The sequence below is a fragment of the Rhinolophus sinicus genome, chromosome 1 (assembly GCF_057876585.1).
Source record: "Rhinolophus sinicus isolate RSI-liver-muscle chromosome 1, RSI-T2T, whole genome shotgun sequence".
In the NCBI taxonomy this organism is placed as follows: domain Eukaryota; kingdom Metazoa; phylum Chordata; class Mammalia; order Chiroptera; family Rhinolophidae; genus Rhinolophus; species Rhinolophus sinicus.
In genome coordinates, this window is record NC_142501.1 from 20,895,000 (window position 1) to 20,920,083 (window position 25,084).

At 34.8% G+C, this 25,084-nt stretch overlaps 2 protein-coding genes across 18 annotated transcripts in view; one reads left to right on the forward strand and one right to left on the reverse strand.

Annotated features, from left to right (window-relative positions):
• Nucleotides 1–24,241, reverse strand: part of GARIN6 (golgi associated RAB2 interactor family member 6) — a 53,068-nt gene extending 28,827 nt beyond the window's left edge. The window contains 1 exon segment of the mRNA XM_019732074.3: nt 24,165–24,241. Within this exon segment, the coding sequence (XP_019587633.3) occupies nt 24,165–24,241 (77 nt within the window).
• Nucleotides 1–25,084, forward strand: part of ANKS1B (ankyrin repeat and sterile alpha motif domain containing 1B) — an 895,010-nt gene that overhangs the window by 242,345 nt on the left and 627,581 nt on the right. The window lies entirely within an intron of this gene.

Sequence of the window (25,084 nt, forward strand, 5' to 3'; positions counted from 1 at the left end):
TAATTTAACATTTAAAGAAAACTTATTCATGTGTGCAGCTCATTTGTATGGCATTGCAATCAGAAGCCTAGAAGTATAGAACTATTCAGTTTTATTTAACAGAAGTGTTCAGGATTCCTTATTGCTAAAGATTCTATCATCTGCCTCAATCTCCATTTTATAGGACTCATTCGACATTTTTAAAGGTCTAGCAAAAATGATTGATATCATTCACCAGAAAAAATCTATTATTGTTGAAATCATCTTTGTCGAAATTCTCTTAAAATAATACTGGTTATTTTTCCCTGAGGAAACTTAAATGCAGAGTTACTTTGTATTCCACACTATTGCAAAAGTCTTTCAAAGAAAATGAAGTAGTTGAGAGAATGTCTTACATGATTGCTTTAAAGATCAGCAGTATATAGAAGAAATACTTGACAGGCTGATGAATATAATCTTGTGCTTTATTTAGTCAAGTATCCACAAAACTCTTTGTTTCTAAGGGAGTATGCTCAAATTTCCTAAAATTATATAGTAAAAGACATGGTGTTTATAGTGTTCATGTTTTCATGTGATATGATTCCATGTGTTCATTTAATGTGCTGTTATAATTCTCTCTCTCTCTCTCTCTCCCTCTCTCTCTCTCCCTCTCTCTCTCTCTGACATTAAATGCTTTAAGGGCAGAAATTATGTATTATTTACCTTTTTATACCTGGCACATCATTAGTCATTAGGGGAATGCAATAAAAAGACAACACTAAGTGTTGGCAAAGATGTGGAGAAACTGGAGCCCTCTTGCGTTTTTGTTAGGAATATAAAATTGCATAGTCACTTTGGTAGAATAGTTTGGTGGTTTCTTAAAAAGTTAAACATAAATTTACCATATGACCCAGCAACTTTACTTCTGGGAATCTACCTGAGAGGAATGATTCCATTCTTTGCTCATCAATGTCCTCTCTTGGTCTGCTCCCTCATCCTCCCCTCTAATCCCAACCATATAGATGCTTCCTCAATTCTGTTTTGCAAAGTCAAAATAGTCTTGCTAAGTTAAAGATCTTCATGGATAAAGTCTAAAAGTATGAGGACGTAGAGGTATATTTATATACAGGAATAACTGATTTGGTAATACACATTTTATCTATGAGAAAATTGGTAATTTTGAGAAAACATCTGATGTGCATTTTGTGCAAGATGTGGTTTCATTATTTTGTCTCACAATTATGGAAACACAGAATTGTATAGCTGAGTTACACTGTAGAGACTAAAATCACACAGAATAAATCTAAAGCTACTGTACTGGGTTGACTAGCATCCCCTCAGAGTTTGCGTCCTCTGTAACCTCTAGAATATGGAAGTAGGGCTTTATAGATATAATTGGTGAATATGATGTCATAGTAGAATAGGATGGATCCTACATCCAATATGACTTATGTCCTTATAACAAGAGAAGAGGACACAGAGACACAGACAGGAAAAGAGCCATGTGCTGGTGGAAGCAGAGATTGGGGGAATGCAGATGTAAGCCTATGAACACCAAAGATGGCTGGTACGATGCATGAGAAATTAGGAAGAAACAGGAAGAATCTTTCTGTAAAGTTTTTAGAGAAAGCATGGTCCTGCTGACACCTTGACTTCACACTTTTAGTCTTCAGAACTGTGAGAGAATAATTTCTATTGTTTTAAGCCACCCAATTTGTGATACTTTGTCATGGCACTGCTAGGAAACTCACACACCTACATTGATTGAAACTAACAATATACTTGTTTATTCATATCAAAGAGTCTATTAAATGATTTGTTTTGGCAAAGGAGTTTCTGGGTTTAAAATTGTTTCATAGCTGGCCATGGAGCCTAGCAACTCATATTTCAGAGGTGCCATGTATTTATTTAAATTGATGTCATAAACATGTACCAATCAAACTGGATTGATTGTTGACACTTAAAAAAATTATGCTGTAATTTAGAAAGTTGGTGAGTTAAGTTTTCTAAGATTAATTTAAGGGTAGAATTTCAACACAATAAAAGATGTATGCTGTGTATTATGCACAAAGCGTGTATGTTTTGTCTTAAATTGTTTTAATTTAAAGGTATTAAACATGTCATGCATGGACATCTTTCAACGCAGGAAGATTTACTTGAAACTTTTTCCTTAAATATGAGTTAATGTGTGGGATCATATACCAGGGTGCCAAAAAAATGTGTACAAGTGGACACTTTGGTCAACATTGCTCAAGCAGTAACTCGCTGTAATCAGAAGTGTCTGGATGTTGATGGTAACCACTTTGAGCACCTCTTGTAATTGCAGAAGTCAAATGTGACTTTTTTTTATCTTTTGTTATTGGTATATATCAAGTATTACAATTTTAGTAGTTTTTTTCCTTTCTTAAAATGTGTATACATTTTTTGGCACCCTCTGTAGTTAAAGAAGGATCTTGTAATGTTTGGCTAGACTATGACAGTGCTAATTTGTTAAATTGGACATAATTACTTTTGTATTTTCTAAAAATACTTGAAACATAATATTGACAGGCTTTCTCATTTTCTGAAAAATGCATTTTGTCTATTTCAGCATTGAAATCGAGATATTCATCTCATTAATTTTTATTTTTTCTAGGAAAATAATTGGTAAAATATACCAGCAATTATACTGTTTCTCACACAATTTTCTAATAAGACCAGAGCAGATGCTCATTAGAGTTTTTCAAAATAGTTGTGTAGTATTGCAATAGGGAATAAACTTAACATTTTTGTAACTATGTGTCTTTTGTTGTGCTGGGAATTCTAACATAGGGTTTGGGATCTCTTAAAATATTTCCAACAAAGCCAAAAATTACAAGGAATGACTTTTTAGTTTATATATTCCTTCTATTAGATTTCATGGAGTTCTTGTGTCGTTAGTTCTCATATGACCATATGAGTTATGTATTAATGTCTCTATTTCACAGATGAGTAAAACCGAAGCTAATTGTTATGTGACTTGCCCAAGTGGTGAAGCTATTATTTGAGTCCAGGTCTACACCAGAGTCTGTGCTCTTTCAAGAATATCACATTGCTTTATCTAATTTGAACTGAGTTAAGGTTTGTCTAAAATCCCTGGTCTTTATGAAAAAGGTTAGAATTTGAATCCTGACTCTTCTGTTTATTCACTGTGTAGCATTAGGCCAGTTCTCTTAACCTCAATTTTATCTGTAGAAATCATAGTAACTACACCACTTAATGTGCCACTTGTTGTTCTAAGTACTTCACAGTTTTTGATTCATTTAATCTGTATAACAACCTGATACAGTAGACAAATGCCCTCATTTTACACATGAGCTTCAGAGAATTGAAATAACTTGCCCAGAGTCACAAACCACTCAGTGACAGAGCATGGACGCTGGCATCAAAGCCTCACTGCTTTGCTGCTTCTCTGTGAAGACAAAGATAAATAACACCCATCCTGTAGGCTGGTTGCTCGCATAAATGACGATGTGTATATAAGCTCTTTGTAAATTGGAAAGACTGATGCAAGTTTACTTACTATGAATAAGAAAGCTTTTCTGTCTGTAACTGTCGGGGAAAGGTCAGGGTAGGTAGTTTTCTTATAATCAATTCCTGTGGAATTAAAAAGCTATTGTCACATCCTAATCCTAGTGATACATTTCTTGAAATAATCTTTGAAGCAAGATATGCATTTTGCTTCATTTAACAAATGAAACGAAATGTAAAAGTTGTCTGCTACTAGTTTAGCAATTCATGGTTGTTGTTTTTTTTATTCTTGTTTTTTAAATTAAATTTACTGAGGTAACACTGGTTAATAACATTGTGTAAGTTCCAGGTATATTCATGCACAATTTATATTTTAGAATTACTTCTTGATCATTTGAATTGCTTTAACTAAGGATCATCTGTTACAAAGTCAGTCTTTTATGTTAGTAACATGCTAGTTTTTGCATGAGAAGAATTTTTAAGTATTTTAAGACTAAATTATTTGCTATAGTGGGATTTATTGCAGAGAACATCTGTTCCTTTTTGATACCTAAGCATTTCATTAATGAGATGATTTTAGGTATTCTTCATAAATTATCTTATTAGACGTCTGAATTTCAAACATTTCTCAAAGAGATACTAAAATTCTGAATTGGAAAATTCTAGCTGCAGTTATCTCTATTTAGTGTCTGACAACCAAAATAAATGTTTCCTTTGGTTATTGTAATGCCTCTTCAATTGATGAGGACTTTCATAGTCTACCATCCTTTTTTTCTTCATCATCATCACCATCTTACATCTTCTTTTTTCTTCTCTACTTCCCATCCCCCTCCACGTCTTCTGTTCAACCTTTTGATAGCCTATATTACAAAGCTCCCCTCTAATTTCTGTCCAAGGATAAAAAGGAAAATAAAATTACTTTCACTTCCAATTTCTGTTCAGACATTAGGTCGATACCTCTTTTGAGTTGTGGGGTAAATAGCAGAATGAAATTCGCTCACCACCCAGTAGTGAGTTAATGGTCAATTTCCTTCCATTTGGCGCTTTGTCATGACAGGCCATTTACTTTGAACTATAATACTGTAGATATCATATTCACATATTTCTAGTTGTCATAATAAAGAACATTTCCTTCGCTTTACATCATTCACCAAGCTGGTTCTAATCACACCGTTTTGCTAAAATGAACAGAGATAAAACCTCTCAGATAGGAAAAATTTTGCTCCTAGTAATGAAGCCACCATTATATTAGTATGAACAAGGGCCAGTCTTAAAATATAACATGCTCTACTTATTCACAGAGGTTCTTTGGAAATGTGATTCATTTTCAATCCATTTGAGTGTTAGTTTAAGTAACTATACACATTATTTTCTCTATTTATGAAATGTCATCATACATAGGAAGGTCTATATTCCATTTGTGTGTGGGAGAGTACGACTCATTGGCTTTGACTAAGATTGCACTGTGCCTCTTTCTCCCACACAGCCACTATCAAGTTTGTGCCACAGCACAGATCTGGGCCTGGACTGTTAAAGCTGAGAATTATTCCTCTACCTTGAAAGTGGAGAGAACAATGTTAAAAGGGATTTATGATCTGAATATTGACCAAAGTAACAATCCTCAATGTTTTGGGGGCAGGGCACTTCTCCTCCCATAAGAGTTCTCTATATTGTGGAGAAATAATTACTCTTGGAAGGTACTTGTTGGGTTGATGAATAATTTTAAGTATTTTGTTGCAGTATAGAAGGAAGGTTCACCAAACAGATTTTATGTATGAGAATAGGTTATTATTTTAACCAACACAAAGTATGAAAATAACACTTTGTATGTACTGAAAATTGTAGTCATGTTTACGTTGACCATCAGAATATTTTCCCCCTCTTTATCCTGGAAAGAAATCAAAACATCTGTTTCTGAGATTTTAGGACAACAGATAGCATTAATTTTTGTTCTAATTTAAGTATAAAGTATATCAAATGACATAATTTCTTCGACAAAGATATCGAAAAGGAAATTTAATAATATTTTGATTCCTCTGGGACTAATTCTGCAAAGTCATTGAAACAATAACTAGCCATCAAGTAAGATCAGAATTATAGGTTTCATGGGTTCAGTCACTATTTATATACATATATCAATTATTTAATTAGCTTTTAAATACATATTGGGTCGACAGCACAGTACCAGTGCTATGGAAGATACAAAATAAAGAAAAATTATAATTGACCTGAAAGGACTTAAACTCTAGGAGGAAATACAAGATATTCCTAGAATAGAACATTGGATTTGCAATAATTTGTTCAGTGTTACATATGAAGAGAAAATTTGACATACTGTATTTCCCCGAAAATAAGACCTAGCCAGGCAATTAGCTCTAATGAGTCTTTTGGAGCAAAAATTAATAGAAGACCAGGTCTTATTTTATTATAATATAAGACTGGGTAGAATAGAATAGAATAGAATAGAATAGAATAGAATAGAATAGAATAGAATAGAATACTGCGTCTTATATTATTTTTTGCTCCAAAAAACGCATTAGAACTGATGTCCGGCTAGGTCTTATTTTCGGGGACACACAGTAAGAAAATAAGCATGTAGAGTCAGGGTTATTGCTAAGAAGTCAGAGATTTAAAAATCTATTTTGTTCAGGTATTGTTTCTCTGATCACCTCAAAAATACATGTTTGTTGAAGAAAATTTGAAAAACAAATTGCCTTTTTCCTTCTACCCCGAATTAACCATTGTTTGCTTCTCTGAATTCAGATAACACTTTTAAATCTCTTACTTATAGAAATTTTCTACCTGGAATAGTCTTCCTAACCCTCTTCAACTGGCTAATTCTTATTCATTTTGCAGGGCTTTATTTTAAATGACACTTGCCCTCAAAAAAGTTTTCAAACTCCCTAAATTATTTTAGGTTCTCCTGCTAATATGCTGCTGTTTAGTCTGTGGGCTTTCTCTAAATTCACAAAATATTTATGATCCTGGACTCTGGTGAATGCTGGGAATACAGTGACAAACATGATAAACACAATCGCTACCATCATGGAGTTGGCAATTTTAGTGGAGAGATATAAGAAACGACAACAAAAAATGTATACATGGAATTTTTTTTGTAATTACTTGTAAATGTATCTTTCTCACTGGCCCACCAACTCCATAGGGTAAGGACCATGTCTGCTTTGTTTAGATAGTAAGTCGTTAGACAGTAAGTTAGATAGTAAGTAAATGTGTGTGTGTTTAAAATGAATGAACACTGAAGGAATGAAAAAATAAGGTAACATTGTGCATTTTTTTCATATTTACATACATAAACATATAGTTTTCATGTAGTATACTCAAAATTGGAATTGTTCTATATACGTACAAGGTGTGATCAAACAATACAGTGAATGTTTAAATTAAAAAAAATTATTACAGTAAAAGATACATTGTCATTAATCCCCCTCAAAATACTCCCCCTCACTTCGAACACACTTATCCCATTATTCTTGCTAGTTTCTGAAGCGGTTCTGGAAGTTCTGGAGTATCTTTAGTTGCGCTGTTCTGGCCTCCTTGATGTTCTGGTTCTGAATTGATTCAAAGGTTTACCTTTTAGTGGTCATTTTGACTTTTGGGAAGAGCCAGAAGTCGCACGGTGCCAGATCTGGTGAATAAGGTGAATGAGGACACACCGTAATGTTTTTAATTGACAGAAATTGCCATACCAGAAGCAATGTGTGTTACGGAGACTTTCCATTGTGATCACAAAATACAGTGAATGCTGCTGCCAAGTGCCATCCAATGGAAAGGCAGGGATCTTCAATACAGGAAGTGGCGCGAGGAACCTTAGTAACAGTGTGTGACAAGTTTCAACTTGTTGGGTGCGGTCAGTCAGGTGTGAGCTATGGTTGAGAGAAGGTGTGTTTTAAAGTGTGCTATAAATCATCCTCCATCACAGCAACGCTCTGTGTCACAGATTGCTTCTGGTGTACGGCAACTTATGTCAAATAAAAACATTACAGTGTCTCCTCATCCACCTTATTCACTGGATCTGGCACCATGCAACTTCTGGCTCTTCCCCAAAGTCAGAATGATTTAGGACATCAAGGCTGCCATGACAGCTCAACTAAAGATACTCATGAAAGAGGACTTCCAGAACTGCTTCAGAAAGTGGCAAGAATGATGGATAAGTGTGTTTGAAGTGAGAGAAAGTATTTTGAGGGGGATAATGGCAATGTGTCTTTTACTGTAATCATTTTTTTAAAATTTAAACATTCACCGTATTGTTTGATCACACCTTGTATATACTATACTTGTTTCACTTAATATTATGTCATGAACATTTTCCTATGTGATTAAATGTTTTCATGGTTGCATAATATTCCATTATAAGGATGTACCAGGATGATTACTTAACCACTTTTGTATTGAGATTTTTATTTTTACTGATGCTGAACGACACATTCATGTAGATTGTTTTCAGTAGTTATCTGTTCTGAATTGTGTTCTGATGAACATCTTTATGCATAAATCCTTATATCTTTGATTATATTTACTCAGAAAAATTGAATCATTGGACAGAGGTTATTATCTTAAGGCTTTCGTATAGATTGCCAAATTGTTTTCCAGAAAGTGAGATACTTAATTAAGGGACAATTTAGGTAATTTCATTAAGTTTTGAAACTAGAAATGCATAAGTCCTAAGCTAAAGAAAGCTGGCAGAAGCAAGGACAATGAAGTGAGAAGTAGCACAATTAAGGAAATGAGAATGTATGTGTTATGTTGTGAAGTGAAGCATTCTTTGATCTGTTTGCATTTTGTAGTTTTTCATGTTAATAGAATCATAGTATGCATTCTTTTGTGTCTTGGCTTTATTCACATAGCATACTGTTCTTGAAATCCATCCATATATCAGTTGTTCATTCTTTCTATTGCTCAGTAGCATTGCTCTTTATGAATATAGTGCAATTTATTTTTGTGTGGACATAACATTTTCATCTCTCTTGGGTAAATACTAAGGAGCATGATTTCTGGATCATATGGTAAGAATATGTTTAATTTTGTAAGAAACTGCCAAATTATCTTCCAAAGTGGCTGTACCATTTTGCATTCCCACCAGCCATAAATGAGTTCCTGTTTGTTCCACATTTTCCTCAGCACTTGATGTTGTCAGTCTTCTGGATTTTATTCATTATGTAGTGGTATCGCCTTTTTAATTTTAATTAAGCCAGTTTATCAATTCTTTCTTTCATGGATTGTACCTTTGGTGTTGTTTTTAAAAAGTCACCACTGAACCCATTACCATCTTGATTTTCTCGTATGTTGTCTTCTAGGAGTTTTATTTGATATTTGATATTTTGCATTTGATATTTAGTCTATGATCCATTTTGACTTAATTTTTGTGAAGGGTGTAAAGTCTGTGTCTAGATTCATTTTTTTGCATGTGTATGTCCAACTGTTTGAACACGATTTATTGAAGAAAGTGTCTTTGCTCCTTTGTATTGCCTTGGTCAAGGATCAGTTGACAATATTTGTGTGACTCTATTTCTGGGTCTCTTCTGTTCCACTGAACTATTTGTCTGTTTTTCACCATTACCATACTGTCTTGATTACTGTAGCTTTATAGTAATTCTTAAAGTCAGGTAATGTCAGTCCTCCAACTTTGGTGGCTATTATATATGAAATGTCCTTCTTTGTCTCTTGTATAGCCTTTGTTTTAAAGTCTATTTTGTCTGATATAAGTATTGTTATCCCAGCTTTTTTTTTAATTCCCATTTGCATAAAATATCTTTTGTATCCCTTTACTTTCAGTCTGTGTGTGTCTTTTGATTTGAAATGGGTCTCCTGTAGGCAGCATATGTATAGGTCTTGTTTTTTCCTCTTTTTAGCCACCCTGTGTCTTTCTATTGGAACATTTAATCCATTTACGTTTAAAACGATTACTGATATGTGGTTAGTGCCATTTCATTTTTCATATTTTTTTCTTCTTTTTTTCTTCTTCTTAAAGAAGTTTCTTTAACATTTCTTGTAATATTGGTTTGGTGATGATGAACTCCTTTAGGTCTTTCTTGTCTGGGAGGTTGTATTTTAATACAAAAACTAAATCTCATAAAATATAAATTAAGGAAAGCCTCAGCAATTTTTAAAAATAAATTTGAGAGCTACTTGGCAAGATGCCTAACAAGCTCTATTTTATCTGCTTTGGAAATATGAATTTTTACATATTTTGACTTATTTGCTTAACATAAGCAGAACAGAATTTAGATACATTAAAGTTATCTTAAAGTTGATCATCAAAGTACATGCATTATATGTACTTTTATAATGTGCATACATGTACTTTTAGAAGGCATATTAATATCCATTTTTGTTATTATTGCAAAGTTCCAATATATACAGAAGTAAGGAGAATAGTATAGTATAATGAACTTCCGTGTACCAGTCAGCCAGCTTCATCAATAATTAATGTTTTGCCAGTCTTGTTTCATTTATCTTTCCTCTTTTTTTCCTGGGTTATTATAAAACAAACCCCAGATAACAATATCAATAATTATTAATTAATATCATTCACTACACAAATGATGTTAAAATTTCCTCAGTTGTGAGATTAGCAACGTTTCTAACATAAGAGGCTGACTCTTTACACAAATTGGTGAGTGAAAAATGTTCAGAAGGGGTAATGTAGAGCTGGGGCTGATGGGTCACACTTATTCTGGCTCCTTGGTAAACAATACAGAAGAAGTAAATATAAGACAGAAAACGTCTTACTCTGCAATTACTGCGAGAGCAACCTGCCAATGCTTGGGTGTGTCATGTGCACTTGTGCCCTGTGGGGAATGATGTGGCAAGGTCCAGATGAGAGGCTGAGCAACACACCCTGCAACACTGTTGCTGGGTGGGGTTCCCTGGGAGACCCATTCCCAACTCTGACTAGAGTATAGGCGGCTTATAGGGAGCGCTATTGAGATCAACACCTGTGGAAAGGAAGTGAAAAGAAGGAAGGGAGAAGTTGAGTGGGTAAGCAGTCTCAACGGAGGTCTCAACCAACCCAGTGGCAAATTCTGGTCAGAGATGCCGGACCTTCCTATTAGCACTGGAGGCAGGTCATCCTGGACTGGGGTGGACATTGGGTTAGGAGGCTCCCTTCAGCCAGGGCAATCTCCGCAGATAGCTTTCCAGCAGCAGTGCTCCTAGCAGCTTGGAGAATAAATCCTTCCTCCCTGAAGCGGAATCTGGGCAGCACATCAGAGCATCCACTCCAACATTTTTTAGGAGGAAAATCTGTTTTTACATTTTAGGTTTTTCCTAAGTAGGAAACTTATTAAATGCTTTTGTGTACCAAGTATTTACATATATGACCTTTAATCTTCACATCAACTTTGTAAAATAGCCATATTCTTTTCAAGATGAGGAATTGGCCGAGGGTAGTAGCTAGCTTGTCCGAGGTTCCACAGCTGGTATATGTGGAAGAATTGAGATGTAAATCAAATTCTGTCCGAATCCCCAGTTCTTTTCACCAGCACAGCCTCTCTCTCCACTGCTGTGTCAGTGCATCAGTAATTAAAGCTCTCACACAGCACATCCATTATTCCTTTACTTACCGGTTTTGTCTCCCAGTTAGATTAGTAATGCATGTTTTAAAATTTTAACGTCATGCTTATTTAAGGCCTTCCAAATTAATTTGAAATTTAAGTAAAATGATAGGTTGCAACATGTTCTCTGTACATCTTTGGAGCTTTATTGAAACCGTAAGGGCTGGAAAAAAATTTGAAAAAAATCAACTAACCAAGGGCATGTTAATGCCTCTGTGATGATTTCTCTGTTAGATTTGCTGTGCTTTGGAGAAGAGACACTAGATTATCAGTATGAATCACTGTAACCATTATTCCTAGCCTTTTTAGCTGCTGAATGGGAATAGGGCAAGCTGAGTTCTATTCATAACTCCTCCAGTATTGCTCCCTAAGTGATCTAGGGAAAGACACTGTATACGTTAGTTTCCTTCCTTGAAAATGGCTGTAACGATATCCACCTTCCTCTTACTTTAAATGACAGTTTTAAGAATAGATTAGATGCTTTGTGAATGCTCTGAAACAACTCCTTAAGAACATGTTTCTTAACACTTCCTGTTAGCTAATCAAATTTGTTAATTACAATCCCTCTATTAATTTTCTTAGAGAATATAGGACTATAGAAATATATTGCAAATAAACTTTATAAGCAAGCTCAATACATTACTGGGCATTTTTTGTCAGCTCCTAACAGTAGTTCTACAGTAAGTATTTTTGTTAACATAATGATTATTGTACTAAATAAATTGCTGAAAATTTACCTGTAGTTTTTCTTCGTCATATTTGATTTTTGTTTTAGCTTTTCGCAGCATAGGAAAACATCAGAGAAGGGCATAAGAAAATAAACCAAAAACAAAAACGAAGTTTTCTACAAACATTTTTGCAATTTGTAATTCCTTATTTATTTTGCATGAAGGTATGCAGTATAATAAATATAGAATAACCTCTTCTACCTTCTACTGTTAAGGTCTGCTTCTCTGGAATGTGATTCTGAGAGATATAAATGTTAGGTTAAAGAGAAAAAAAGTACTTGATATTTTAGAATATTTGAACAGCATGTTTCTAATAGATATTTTTTTAATGTACATAGGACTTGAGAATTATTCACTTACTGAGTAGCACTCGGTTCAATTCAATAAACATTTAGGACTGAAGTATTAGTGTGTTGAACATGAAAGCCTGTCTCCTGGGGATACACTTTCAGAGTCACCCACTACCCCACGCAGGGGCTTTGAATGGATTAGAAAAGGGCACTCCACTTTGCCTGGATTCAGCCTCCAGCCAGAACTATTGCTTGGTTGTAGAGTTAGGCATAGCATTTCAGCCCCCAATTGTCTTTTAGGCCTGGTGTCTCATGATCATACACAGCCCTTTTGGGTGTTAAGTTCCCATGTTCTACCTTTTTCTCTTTTCTTGAAATGGGAGTTGGGTCATCTCTCCTGGACAGAAAGATAAACTTCTTAAGGTAAAATCTTGTATTTTACGTAACAATAAAATAAAATGAAAAATAGAATGAATGAACAGTACCGGGCATTTTTTCATGTATTACCTCATATGGTTCTCACAAGAGGTATTATATAAAGTTTAGTGGTTACAAAATGATGTATAGTGTTTAGGTGACTTGCTTAAAGTAAAAAAAAACTAGAAAGCAAATGGACAAATGCAGATGCAAGAATACCTGCCTTAGGTTTAGTTCTGTCGTTACACAGCAAACAACCTTCAAAAGCCCCCATACACCTTTGCCCACAAATAGCACAATTAACCAAAAAACAACCAAAACCCATCCAGCCTCACAAGATGTCCATCTATGAGCATAGTGGGAGAAAGGCTTGAAGTCAGTTATTTGAATAATTCAAGGGAATATTTTCTGTGTTTTTTTCCCTTTTAAGTTGTTTATATCCTTAGGGGAAAGACTCAAGAAATAAAAGACAGGAAAAGTTCTGGGCTTGTTTTAGTCCCTTATGAAACACAGGAATCAATAAATGCTAGTTGAATGTCGAATATATTTGCTATGCTCCATCACTGCTTCAGCATGTGATATAACATTTTAACTGGGAAGGAGAAAAAAAATCAAGTCCAGTTGCTTTTTCAGATGTACAAAAAAGGCTATTCCAGGTGCTCAGAGTGATGTGTTTTTGTCCTTTCAAGAAAAAGGGATCAAATAATTAAAATGTCTTGTGCAAGAATCGGTTATCTTAGGGTTACATCAATAAAATTACAGTAACCTTCTCTCACTTCCTGTAAGTTCACCTGATGAAAAAGAGGCAGTCAGATAATTTAAGGCTCAAAGGAGGGCTACAAGAATAAACAAATAATTACAAAGTATTTTACAGAGGAAGGGCTAAAATAGCAGGCTTTTTCAGCCCAAGGAAGAAAACACAGAGGGCTTTTGTCCAGTCTTTTGGAAAACTATAAAAGACTTTAGGCAGTAGAAAAGTTACCAGCATGGGTCCCATTGTGCATTGAAATCAGATGTGGAACTTTCCAAAAATACAGATGCTTAGGTTCCAGCTCACCCCAGAGCTCCTGAATTAGAATCAGTGGGGGTAGAGGGTGGGTGGGGCTCAGACTCTATGCTTTATAAAAGGTTCCCTGATGTTCCAGACTCACAGCTATGGTTGGGAACAATTGCTCTTGTCACTTATTCTCCCATCACGACTGACTAAATATGTGGGTGTTTTTGACTCCTTACATTCCAGGGTATCTTGTCATGAAATGCTTAGTACAGCTCAGAGGCAGCGGTAATGAAGCTTTCCTAAAAGGAAGCTCATACTGTGTTCCAGGAGTGGTATTAGATCTTTTACAGAATATTTTGTTTCATTCCCCAAACAACCTTATGAGAAAGATATTACCATCTCCATATTATAAATGAAGAAAAGGGGCTCATAGGGCTTTCGTGACTTGCCAGACACACACACATAATAAAGTGCAGTAACTAGGATTTGGGTCCAGGGCTATTGGACTTTAAAACCTGCTCCAGAAAATGGGTGTGAAAATCTAAGGCAGAATGGAGTAAAAACCACCCAGATTGAGGATTGCCAACATCAGGATTGAGGAGGGGGAATTGAAATAATTGATAACTGACGTAATTTGCTGAGCTCAGTATTTGTCCATGGCAACAAACTATGCATTCATTTCCATATTGCCTGCATTTATTTAGATACTGCCATGCATGGGTAACACAATCCAAACACGAAGTAGTGGGAAGGAATTAGATTTTCTTTTTCTTTTTCTCATAAATTTGAATTTTATAGTCATTCTTTTTTTTTTTCCCCCCCTGGAAAGGCAGTGGCAGCATCTTCAATTTCAACTACCAAATCTTGGTGTCCTGTGAAGTTCTGACCTTCCTTCTCCTTTCATGTCCTTTGATCCTGATCTTGCTAATGCCACAGCCTCCTTTTGTGCTTACTAGACTGATAATTTAATTTTAGTATCTCTTATTAGCTTGGGTTTCCCAAATTTGTCTTCTTTTTTCCTACCAGGAGGTTGGCCTATACCTTTAGATTATCGGAGAAAGGTGAATTCATGCCCAGAGACTGTTTTGACCTGACTTCTATGTCTGCTACAGTCACCATTAGCCACTTTTTGATTACTCACAAACAACATCTACAGAAGTACACTGAGGAATAATCACATTGTATAATACATTTGATTCATTAACTCCATCTTTTGCAGTTTTCTTGGGATTGAGGGCTATACATTATAACTGCTATTCAATATGCAGTTTGGTGATAAATTTATCCTATTAGTGCCATGCTCTTTCTTAAAGGATATGATGACATTATTGCTTATATTCTTATCTATTAGTGAATCATTGAACGCTGTGCTGTTGAGGTGGAGGAATTTGGCAGTAAGATTGATTCTTGTTACTAGTGACAGTATTTAACTTTTTGACTGTCACAGTGTAGTTTTGTATACTTCTCCTATGTTCTTTTTGTTTTTGATAATTTTACCATTTTTATCTTTAATAATCAGCCTTCAGGCACATAATATAGATTTTTAAAAGAATCAATCTATAATATTTGATGTTCTGCTTAAGGAGTTAATTCACACAGATTCTTAACTGACTTTTTAAGTATCTTGTTTTTTTCTCATAAGCCAAAACTGAGGTCAGTAATCACTTACACAGCTCAATTGTCCATGAGTAACTGTGAAAATAAATGTCTTTGTGTTCATAAATCTTGGATAGTAGAATTGTAAGTTGTTGAAAAAATGTCTGTTATAGACTCTTAAACAGAGATGGCTGCTGCTTTATTTATTTTTCTTTTATTCTGACTGAAATCTGCCTTCAGAAAGGAAAATGTGCATTTCAGGATAATGTAATTCTGGTGATTCTGTTGCAAATATGAATGAGACTCGTGTCACTATTCCACAATCAAAACAACTTAGGGATTCTAAGTATTGTGAGAAAAAAGTTAATTCTTTCATGAAACCATATGGGAGTTCTATAACTATTATCTCTAATAAATTATATATTATAGGAAGGTATTGTTTTCTGATATGGATACAATATAATTCTTAAGGTCTAAACTTTAATAGTTCTTTCTTTCATGGTTTGGCCAAGAAAGGCACATGTTGCTCATATCAAGTATATAAAATACACTAGATTCCTTTAATAACCCAGTTATGCCAGTCTATTCTCTGTTTCTATTTGTGCAGTTTCTTTGGGTTCCATATGTAAGTGAGATCATACAGTATTTGTTTCCCTCTAACTTATTTCATTTAGCATATTGCCCTCAAGGCTTATCCATATTGTTGCAAATGGCAGGATTTCCTTCTTTTACATGGCAGATACACACACACACACACACACACACACACACACACACACACACAAACACGAGGTCTGAGAATTAAGTTTGTGAACTTGCCGCCGTGTGCTTACATTTGGCAGCACTGTACAAACAGCTTGGTAAGGTTTCATAACTTTGGTATATCAGCGTCTCACAGCTGTGTTCCTGTCAACCTGTGGCAGTGTCTTGCTAAGTGGTGTTCATTATTGTTGTGTGTTTTTGTGTGCCATCACGAGAATGTCTGAACTTGAATTAGAGCAGTGAACAAACATTAAAATTCTTGTTAAACTTGGCAAGAGTGGAAATGAAATCAGGGACATGTTAATCCAAGTTTGTGGGGATAATTCCAGGAAGAAAACAGCAATGTACAAATGGATTAAACATTTTTCTGAGGGGGGAGAATGCATAACTGATGAAGAGAGGCCAAGATGGCCAGTAATGAGCAGAACTGACAGAAAACATTAAAAAAATTCATCAAATTGTGCATCAAAATCATCGGCCGACTGTGAGAAGCGTAGAAGACCAAATCAACATTGATAGAGAAACAGTTAGGAAAATCTTAACTGAAAATCTTGGCATGAGAAAGGTGTGTGCAGAAATGGTCCCGAAGGAGCTCTTACATCACAACACTGCACCAGCTCACACGGCACTGTCTGTTAGGGAGTTTTTAGCCAGTAAACAAATAACTGTATTGGAACACCCTCCATACTCACCTGATCTGGCCTCCAATGACTTCTTTCTTTACCTGAAGATAAAGGAAATATTGAAAGGAAGACATTTGGACGACATTCAAGACATCAAGGGTAATATGATGACAGCTTTGATGGCCATTCCAAAAAAAGAGTTCCAAAATTGCTTTGAAGGGTGGACGGGTGGACTAGGTGCTGGCATCAGTGCATAGCTTCCCAAGGGGAGTACTTTGAAGGTAACTGTAGTGATATTCAGCAATGAGGTATGCAGCACTTTTTCTAGGATGAGTTCTCAAACTTAATTTGTAGACCTTGTGTGTATGTAATTTGAATTAATTACACAAGAACACTATTAGACTGAAGTGGCTCTAATGCTCTGGAACCAAAATCTAAGCCTGTAAATGCCTCAAAGTTATGAAATTCAAAACTAAGGACAACCAGTTGCAAACAGCCAACTAGGCTTTAAGCTATAGTCAATCAATAATTTCCTTATTCCTGAAAGTCTTTCTTTAGTAGTTTAGTATTTCCTTAGGGGCAGGTCTACTAGCAATAAATTCAATTTTTGTTTATCTGGGAATATATTAATATAATAGTTCAATGCCTTAGTTTTTCCTTCTTTTCTGAAGGATAGGTTTGCTCAATATAAAATTCTTAGTTGACATTCTTTTTCTTTCAACATTTTGAATATTTCAACTCACTGCCTCTGGATTCCATGATTTCTGAAAAGTTAGCTATTAATCATTTTTCTCTTGTTGCTGCCACATCTCTCTCTTTATCTTTATTGTTAAGCAGTTTGACTATGTGTCCATATGTGAATTTCTTTGAATTTATCCCACATTGAGTTTGTTGAGTTTTTGGATGTGTAGATTAATGTTTTTTTCATCAAATTTGGGAAGTATCTGCCCATTATTTCTTCAGATATTATTTCTGTCCTTTCTCTCTCTCCTCCCTTCTGGGACTCTCAGAATGCATATGTTGGTATACTTGGGTGTTGTATAGTTTCCTAATGCTCTGTTATTTGTATTTATTTTTCTTTCTGTTTCTCAGACTGGAAAATTTCAGTTGACCCCTCTTCAAGTTTGCTGATTCATTCTTCTGTCAGCTCAAATCTATTGATTCCCTTTAGCAAATATTTCATATAGTTATTATAATTGTAACTCAGAATTTTTGTTTTGTTCCTATTTCATAATTTATATCTCTATTGATATTGATATTCTCTATTTTCCTTTAATATCCATTATCTTACTTTAATTTTTACACATGGTTCATTTAGTTATTTGAACATATTTATGCAGTCTTTGTCTAGTAAGTTCAAAATCTGTATTTCTTGATTTCTTGAAGGACAGTTTATAAACCATAGTTTTCTGTTTCTTTATATGTCTTGTAATTTTTGTTGAAAATTTGACACTTGAAATAATATAAAATTGTAACTCTGGAAATCAGAGTCCTTTCTTCCCAGGGTTTGTTGTTGTTGCTGCTGCTCTTTGTTTAGTGACTTTCTTGGATTAATTCTGTCAAGTCTGAATTGTTTTTCATTTGTGGCCACTCAGTGTCTGCTTAGTTAGCTTAGTGGTTATCTTATGATTTGACAGAGATTTCCTTAAATACCTTAAAGAATAAATCCCCTATTCCAGGGACTCTGTGTATGTTGAGGCATGTCTTCAAGTTCTGGCAGTTTACATATTTACCTTAGCCTTCATTTCCTCTTTGTACAGAGCTTCAAGTTCAACCAGAGGTGAGAGTTTAGAATCTTCTCAGATCTTTCCTGGGCATGTACACAGCCATGTATGTGTTTTTTTGGCCCATAGAAAAATGTCGAAGCTTTTCAAAGACCCATGTCTTTTTGGACCGCCGTTTGTTTGCTGCTACTAGTATCACTGACTCTGGAAACTGTGATGTTAGACAGCTGCAACATTAATTAATTGCTGCTGATTGATTTTAACAAACATCTAGAGGGTAAGGCCTTCTCCACTGAGTGAGCTCTGTATCAGGTCAAATAAAAACAAGCCCTATAAATGGGCCTTTTCCAGGGGGCCGCTGAATCTGTTAAATCTTGAGAATTCTCTATGTGTGTGAAGATGTTTGCAGTGCCCCAAACCTATTAACCCTCTTCTCCCACAGTGGCTTCTAAGCTGCTGTTTTTAAGATTTTCATTGTTGTGAGGCTGCTAGGTTTCTCCCTGTGAAACTGGAGAGAGGGAATGGTAAAGGGGCAAGTTAAAAATGCTACAATGCTCACTGTTTTAACAAAGATTCTGCCAATTTTTCTGGAATATATTCTACGTAGATTGTTGCAAACCTTTGGTTAATTTTTAGAGTTCTGAAAAAGTTGATTTTGACAGGTTTTTTTTTTGTGTTTTTTTTTGTGTTCAGAGATCCTTACATTTTTCCAGAAGTGCCTCTTTCTTCATGTCTTTTAAGAGGTGGAGAGTAAGTCATGTTTAAATTCAGTTAAGTTGAGCCAATAAGCAGATGAACTCAGATGAAGCAGATTGCTGGCAGAGAGTTGACTGAAAAATAACACAAAGTAGTTTTGAATAAAAAGTATTTAGAAGGTACTTGAGTTCTTGGACCATGAATTATGTGATGATAATGATGTCTGAAGATTATTCTAATGATTGTGATAGAGTGAAATCAAGTTGTACAAGAAGGGAGGTGAGTTATGGACATAGAAATGCAAGGATGAAGCAATCATGGGACTTGGTGATAGACTGGATCTGAGGAATAAGGGAATAGAAGAGCTTCAAAAGATATAAATGATGCTGCTCTGCTTTGCAGAGATGCTGGTAGAATAATAGTGAGGACAATGTACGACATATGGCAAATTTTATTTTGATATCTTAGAAATTCCTTCATTGAACTAACAGTCTCTTCTTAAACTCCTTGGAGACATGTTATTAGAAAGATTAAATGAATAGGTGTTGGTAATTAAAACCAGGGTTTTGTGCTATCAAAAGCTAACTATCATCAAGAGGCCTCCTAAATCACATTAATTTAGAAAAAGAAGAAGAAGAAAAGGAAAAAAATTAAGTCTACAGATATTCCAAAATGTTTATTATGTTAACTTAATTTTCTAACTTGTGATTCTCTGGAAAAGCAGATGTAAGAATGCTATTAATGAGGTTTTGTATTAATGAGGTTTAGTTACTGTGTATAGAAACAGTAGGTTCATAGCCTTCAATGTGTATTAATAGTGTATCTTTTATAAGTAAAGAGCCCTGGGTTTAAGCACTGCCTGTCACCCTGTTACTTAGAACACAATGTTTTTCTCTCAGCAAGTGGATTCATCATTGTTTTTAAAAATTATTTTCCTCCTTTATTATTCCATAGTCCTTGAGGAGAGAAAGCAGTAAATGAAAAATGAGATGATTATCAATGAGATGATCAGTTTAATTCATATAATTGAGAAATATGTAATTCTAACAAGGCTGAAAGTGGAGACAGCAGTACATATTTCTACATTGCCATTGCAGTATTTCAGTATTTTAACTAATTTAAGTATTCATCAATGTTTATGTTCTTCCAGATTTTTCAAAGCATTAAGTCACAGATTTGTATCATTTACCTTTATTTGAGAGCTAAAATAACAAAGCTCAATTATAATATTATCTTACTTGTCTTTGTCGGAAAAGAAGTAATGATTACAAAAGAGTTTTATTATAATTAATGTTTCTGTTAAAATAGCACAGGGATGGGAAGGTTTTGGGAGGCCATTCGTGTTGTCCTTTCTATTCTTAAGACTTAATTTTTCTTAATATTGGTTATTTATGTTATTTATTTATTCATTCTTTTGTTAATTCATTAACTCAACCATTTAACAAACAATTTTTGAGAATCTACTCTGCAAGAATTGAACTATATTGCATTCTATGAAACACGAAGAAGCACCATAGGGAGCACTTGCTCTCTGGGAAGAAGTAGCTAACAATCAAAATATTGAGTATAAATATAGGATTTGAAAATCTAGTGTGTTGTGAGATACTGAATTGTCGATACAAGATATTACTATTGTTGTTAGATTCAGAGAAGAAAGCAAGCCATGTAGACATGAGTAGTCATTAAATGCTTCTTCAACTAAGTAGAATTTATGATTGGTTGTGAAAATAAAGGAGAATTTCTATAGGCCTTAATGAGCCCCTGATCCTCAGAAGGTATGGCGACAGTATAAGCAAAAAGATATTTGGGATTGGGACTACTCAGTACATCAGCCTTATGGGAGCAGAGGGTTTGTGTTGAAAGTTATCTTAGGGAGGCATCAAAAGCTTTAAAAAATAATTATTATAAAGTTTAATTTTTGTTCAACAAATATTTATTTGATGATTACTATTGTCTAATAATACTGTAATCTGGGGCTATAGTACGTAATTTTTAGGAATGGTTTGAAGCTGTAGATCTCAAACTGGACCACTTTGTGGAGGTACTGTGAAGGGCTTGCAATTTCATTTGGGTGTCACGCCTTGTCCTTAGGGTATATAAATAATATGTCTTTCATATCCATATCCATATTTATTATTTTCAAATGTGCATAAGTTTTGCTATTGTTGCCTTTTTTATTGCCTTTTTTAGCTCATGTATTTTTTTTCAAGCAACAGATCCAAAAGGTATTGGAGCTGGGTAGAGAGAATGTAGGATTCTTTCCCTTTGCGTCAAGTTTTTATGTGGAGAGACATTGATTAGTTTAACTGAGCTTCTCTCTGTGCCTACTCACTCCTCAGGGGAGTTAATTGATTTGTAAATTTGGGAGCAGGAACTGAGCATGAGTCACTAATTCTCTTTGTGATCTTCTCACCTGCAGAGTATGAGCGGTTAAGTTTAGCTGTGAAGAACCTGCTCAGCCTGGGGAGACCTGCTGCTAGTACTCTACAGTTCTGGGATATAGTAGTAGGAAGCAGGTACTGCCTTGCACCTAAGCTAGATACCCTAGTATCTACTCTGTCATTAACCTAGCTGACATTTGAATCCATTTGCCTAAACCTTTTGTTTTATCCATGGCAAGCTACAGTCTCTAAGCCAAATCTGACACATTGCAGGCTAAATCTGGCTAAGTTTTTCCATTTACATATTGTGTGTAGCTTTATTGCTACAACAGCCGCACTGAGTAGTTGCAACAGACATCAATCATATGGGTTGAAAATCCTAAAATATTTACTATCTGGCCCTTTACAGAAAAGATTTGTCAACCCTGGAACTCTCATTTATAATTTGGGCAGAGAAGTCATTTATTGTACTCCCTAAATTACTAAATGAATCCCAACATTATTATATAGGGATTTGTTAAAATGTTGACTTTAAAAACATGTTTTATTATTCAAAATGGTAGAAACCCTTGGAGTCAGGAATGGGGGTTTGGTCGCTCTTCAGGTAACATAGGTATGAGCCAATGAAGTTTGAACTAGTTTGGTGATTATGGAAATAGAAAAGTAATACTGGGTTTAGGAGTTATTATGAAGTGCAAATTTTACAGAAGTTGATGTCTACTTTTTTGCAGTAACAGTAAGCATGATGGAACAGGAGAAAGCAAAATGTTTCTAAGCGTTGAAGCCTAGATGACCGTGAACATCCTAGGAGCAGTTTATAATGTATTTCTTTATCGGTCTGCCTTGCCTCTGGCCCTTCCAGCCACACATTCACCACCATCAGGAGGTAAAGGCTCCAAGCCTAGATACAGTAGTCACTCAGGACCTGTCACTGTTACCAACACTAAACGCTTGTATATGCAACTTCAGCGTCAATCCAGCATCGTATTCTTACGAACGTGGTGATGCCCTTTGTCTTCCCAATATTTAAGTTAGATTTCAGTATTTTTCTCATAGACACATGGTTTATCTCCTGATTCCCTATACCTAGTTGTGAAGCCTGTTTACTTATGTATGTTTGAATATTCAAGTTTTTAGTTTATTTATTTGTCAGTGTGAATCCATTTTTATAATGTTTTGTTTTCTGCCTCTTTCCAATAAAGAACATGAGGTGTTGGGCTCCTCACATTGTAAAGAAATCCCTTCAAATAAATAATCTTGGTTCCTTTCTTTTCTTGTCTTCTCATTTTGACTCTATTTAGTGCTTCCCAGACAGTGCATTCCTTAGTTTTTTAGCATCAAGATTGTTTCACATGATGCAGGTGTCTTCTTTATCATCTTGTTATTGATGAATTACATTCTGTTTCTTTTTTTTTCTTTAACGATTTCTTTTGATTTATGTAGATTATGTAGGCATTTTCTTGAGGATTCATATTTAACTGATCCCTATTCAGTTTTACTTGGCATTTGGCATATTTTTAGTTGCACTTGTGCATTTTATTGAGGAGATTATTTCTGGGATTTTACCATCTTCGATATCACCTGGGGTATGCAAATTTCTACACAGAAATAAAAATCAAATTTCATTTATATTTGAAATGGTATTATCACCTTCCTCAGATGGTATTTAGACTCATGGATTTTTTTTTTTCTTTCTGAAAGTAACATGTATATATAGTTTGCTTTTAAAAAAGATCAAGCAAAACAAATGAGGATATTGTGTTGTTCTCCAATGTTCATCACCAAATTTTTAATCATTCCTTCCAGAAATATCCCATGCATATATTACATGTGTGTATACTTTCTTTTTTGCACAGATGTGAACATACATTGCATATTATTCTTCCCTTTATTTGTCTCAGCTCACCTTGTCAGTACCTATACATATATCTCATTTTTTTGAAAGACTGAATAGTAGTAATGGCTATGTTTAATGAGCATTTAGAAACTTAGGCACTACACTAAGCACTTTTTAAAATTCCTTTCAATTTATTTCATTAATTTTGTTATTTCATTCATAACCACCACCAACCCTTGTAATAGATACTATTAGTATTCTAATCTTGCAGATGAGGAAACTGAGACTTTACCAAGGCACATTTGCCCAAAATGGCAGAGTTAGGATTCTGACATCATACTCTTTTTTAACTACTGTATTTTGCAAGTATATTTTACCAACCATTTCCATCAATATGACCTGAGATACTTGTAAAATATAGATTTTCAGGTTCACTCTCAGAGAGTCTGATGTAGTAAAAGTTGGGAGGGAGAGTCACAAATCTGAATTATTAACAATAATCCAAGAGGATTTTTTGTAGCGTAATATCTGTAGACCCTCTGCATTGTACTACATTGTCTCCTTGTATGAATGATATTTATTTATTAAACAGTATCTTAATGGTGAGTCTAAAAATAATTTCCAGTCTTTTAACATTATAAACAATGCTCCAATACACATCCTTACTAGTGCGTTTTTATTTGTATTGGTGAGTTTAATTGTAGGAAAGAGTTCTAGAAGTAGAATTCCTGGATAAAAGAATATATGCATTTAAAATTTTGATACACTTTTGAGAATTTGATCAAGAACAGAGATAATCCTTTTCCCGGTTAGTCCCTAGTTAATTATTAGTTATTCTCCTAGGAGTAAAGATTTTAGAACACCAAAAGAGATTAGTCAAAAGTTTTTTTCAACCAGTTCCTTTCATATTTATTATTTATTTTACCCTGTATTAATTTGCTAGGGCTGCCTTAATAAAGTACCACTAACTTGGTGGCTTAAACAATGGAAATGTATTGTCTCAACAGTTATGAAGGCTAGCAGTGCAGAATCAAGGTGTGTGTAGGGTTGAGTCCTAAGGGCAGTGAGAGAGAATCTGTTCCATGCCTTTACCCTAGCTCTTTGTAGTTTCCTGGCAATCTTTGACATTCCTTGGCTGTGGCAGCATAACTCCAATCTCCATGCGGCATTCTCCTGTGTACATGTCTGTCTCCAAATTTCTCCTTCTTTATTGGGACACCAATCATTGGATTAGTGGCTCACCCTATGACTTCATCTTACTTGAACTAATCACATCTGCAACGACCTTATTTTCAAATAAGATCATATTCTGAGGTACCGGGGACAGGACTTTGATATATGAATTTTGGGGAGACACAACTCAGCCCATAACATACCCAGAGTAAAATTCATAGGTAGTACCTACACTGGTGTCTCAGCACTTTGCTGGTAAGATTTCTGCTGTGGTTTCAAATGTTTAATTGACACCTCCAACTTCAAAGTGGCTATGCAAGAAAGATTTAACTAAGAATCAAGTTCCATGGACATTAATTGGTAACACTTTCCAAAAGGGAACAATATCCTGACACCCATTTATAATTCAGATGATTGATATTGCTAAGATCTGATTACTTTTCTCATTCATGACTCTAAGAAGCAAGCTTCCCACCACTTATTCTCCCTCCATTTCTTTATTTAACAGAAACATTAAAAATAGCAAGTGTACATAATTTTCTGGAAAGTAAGAGTGATAATTATGCATATAACTGGTGCCTTGCAGTATCATTCTCCAGGAATAATAATGGCAGTTTTTCAATCCCATCTGTTCCCAGGTGAAGGAAGAAAAATTTTAACATGACAAAAGTCTAAAAGTTGCTTTCTAAAGGTCTCCTGTAACAATTGACAAATTAGCCTGAAAGAGGCTTATACTGATTCACACTTCAACTAATGGTATCCATTGTTTCAAACCCTTACTAACGCTGTGCATTACCTACAGCAACTTGATCAAGAATGGCATATCATGTTATTTTAAT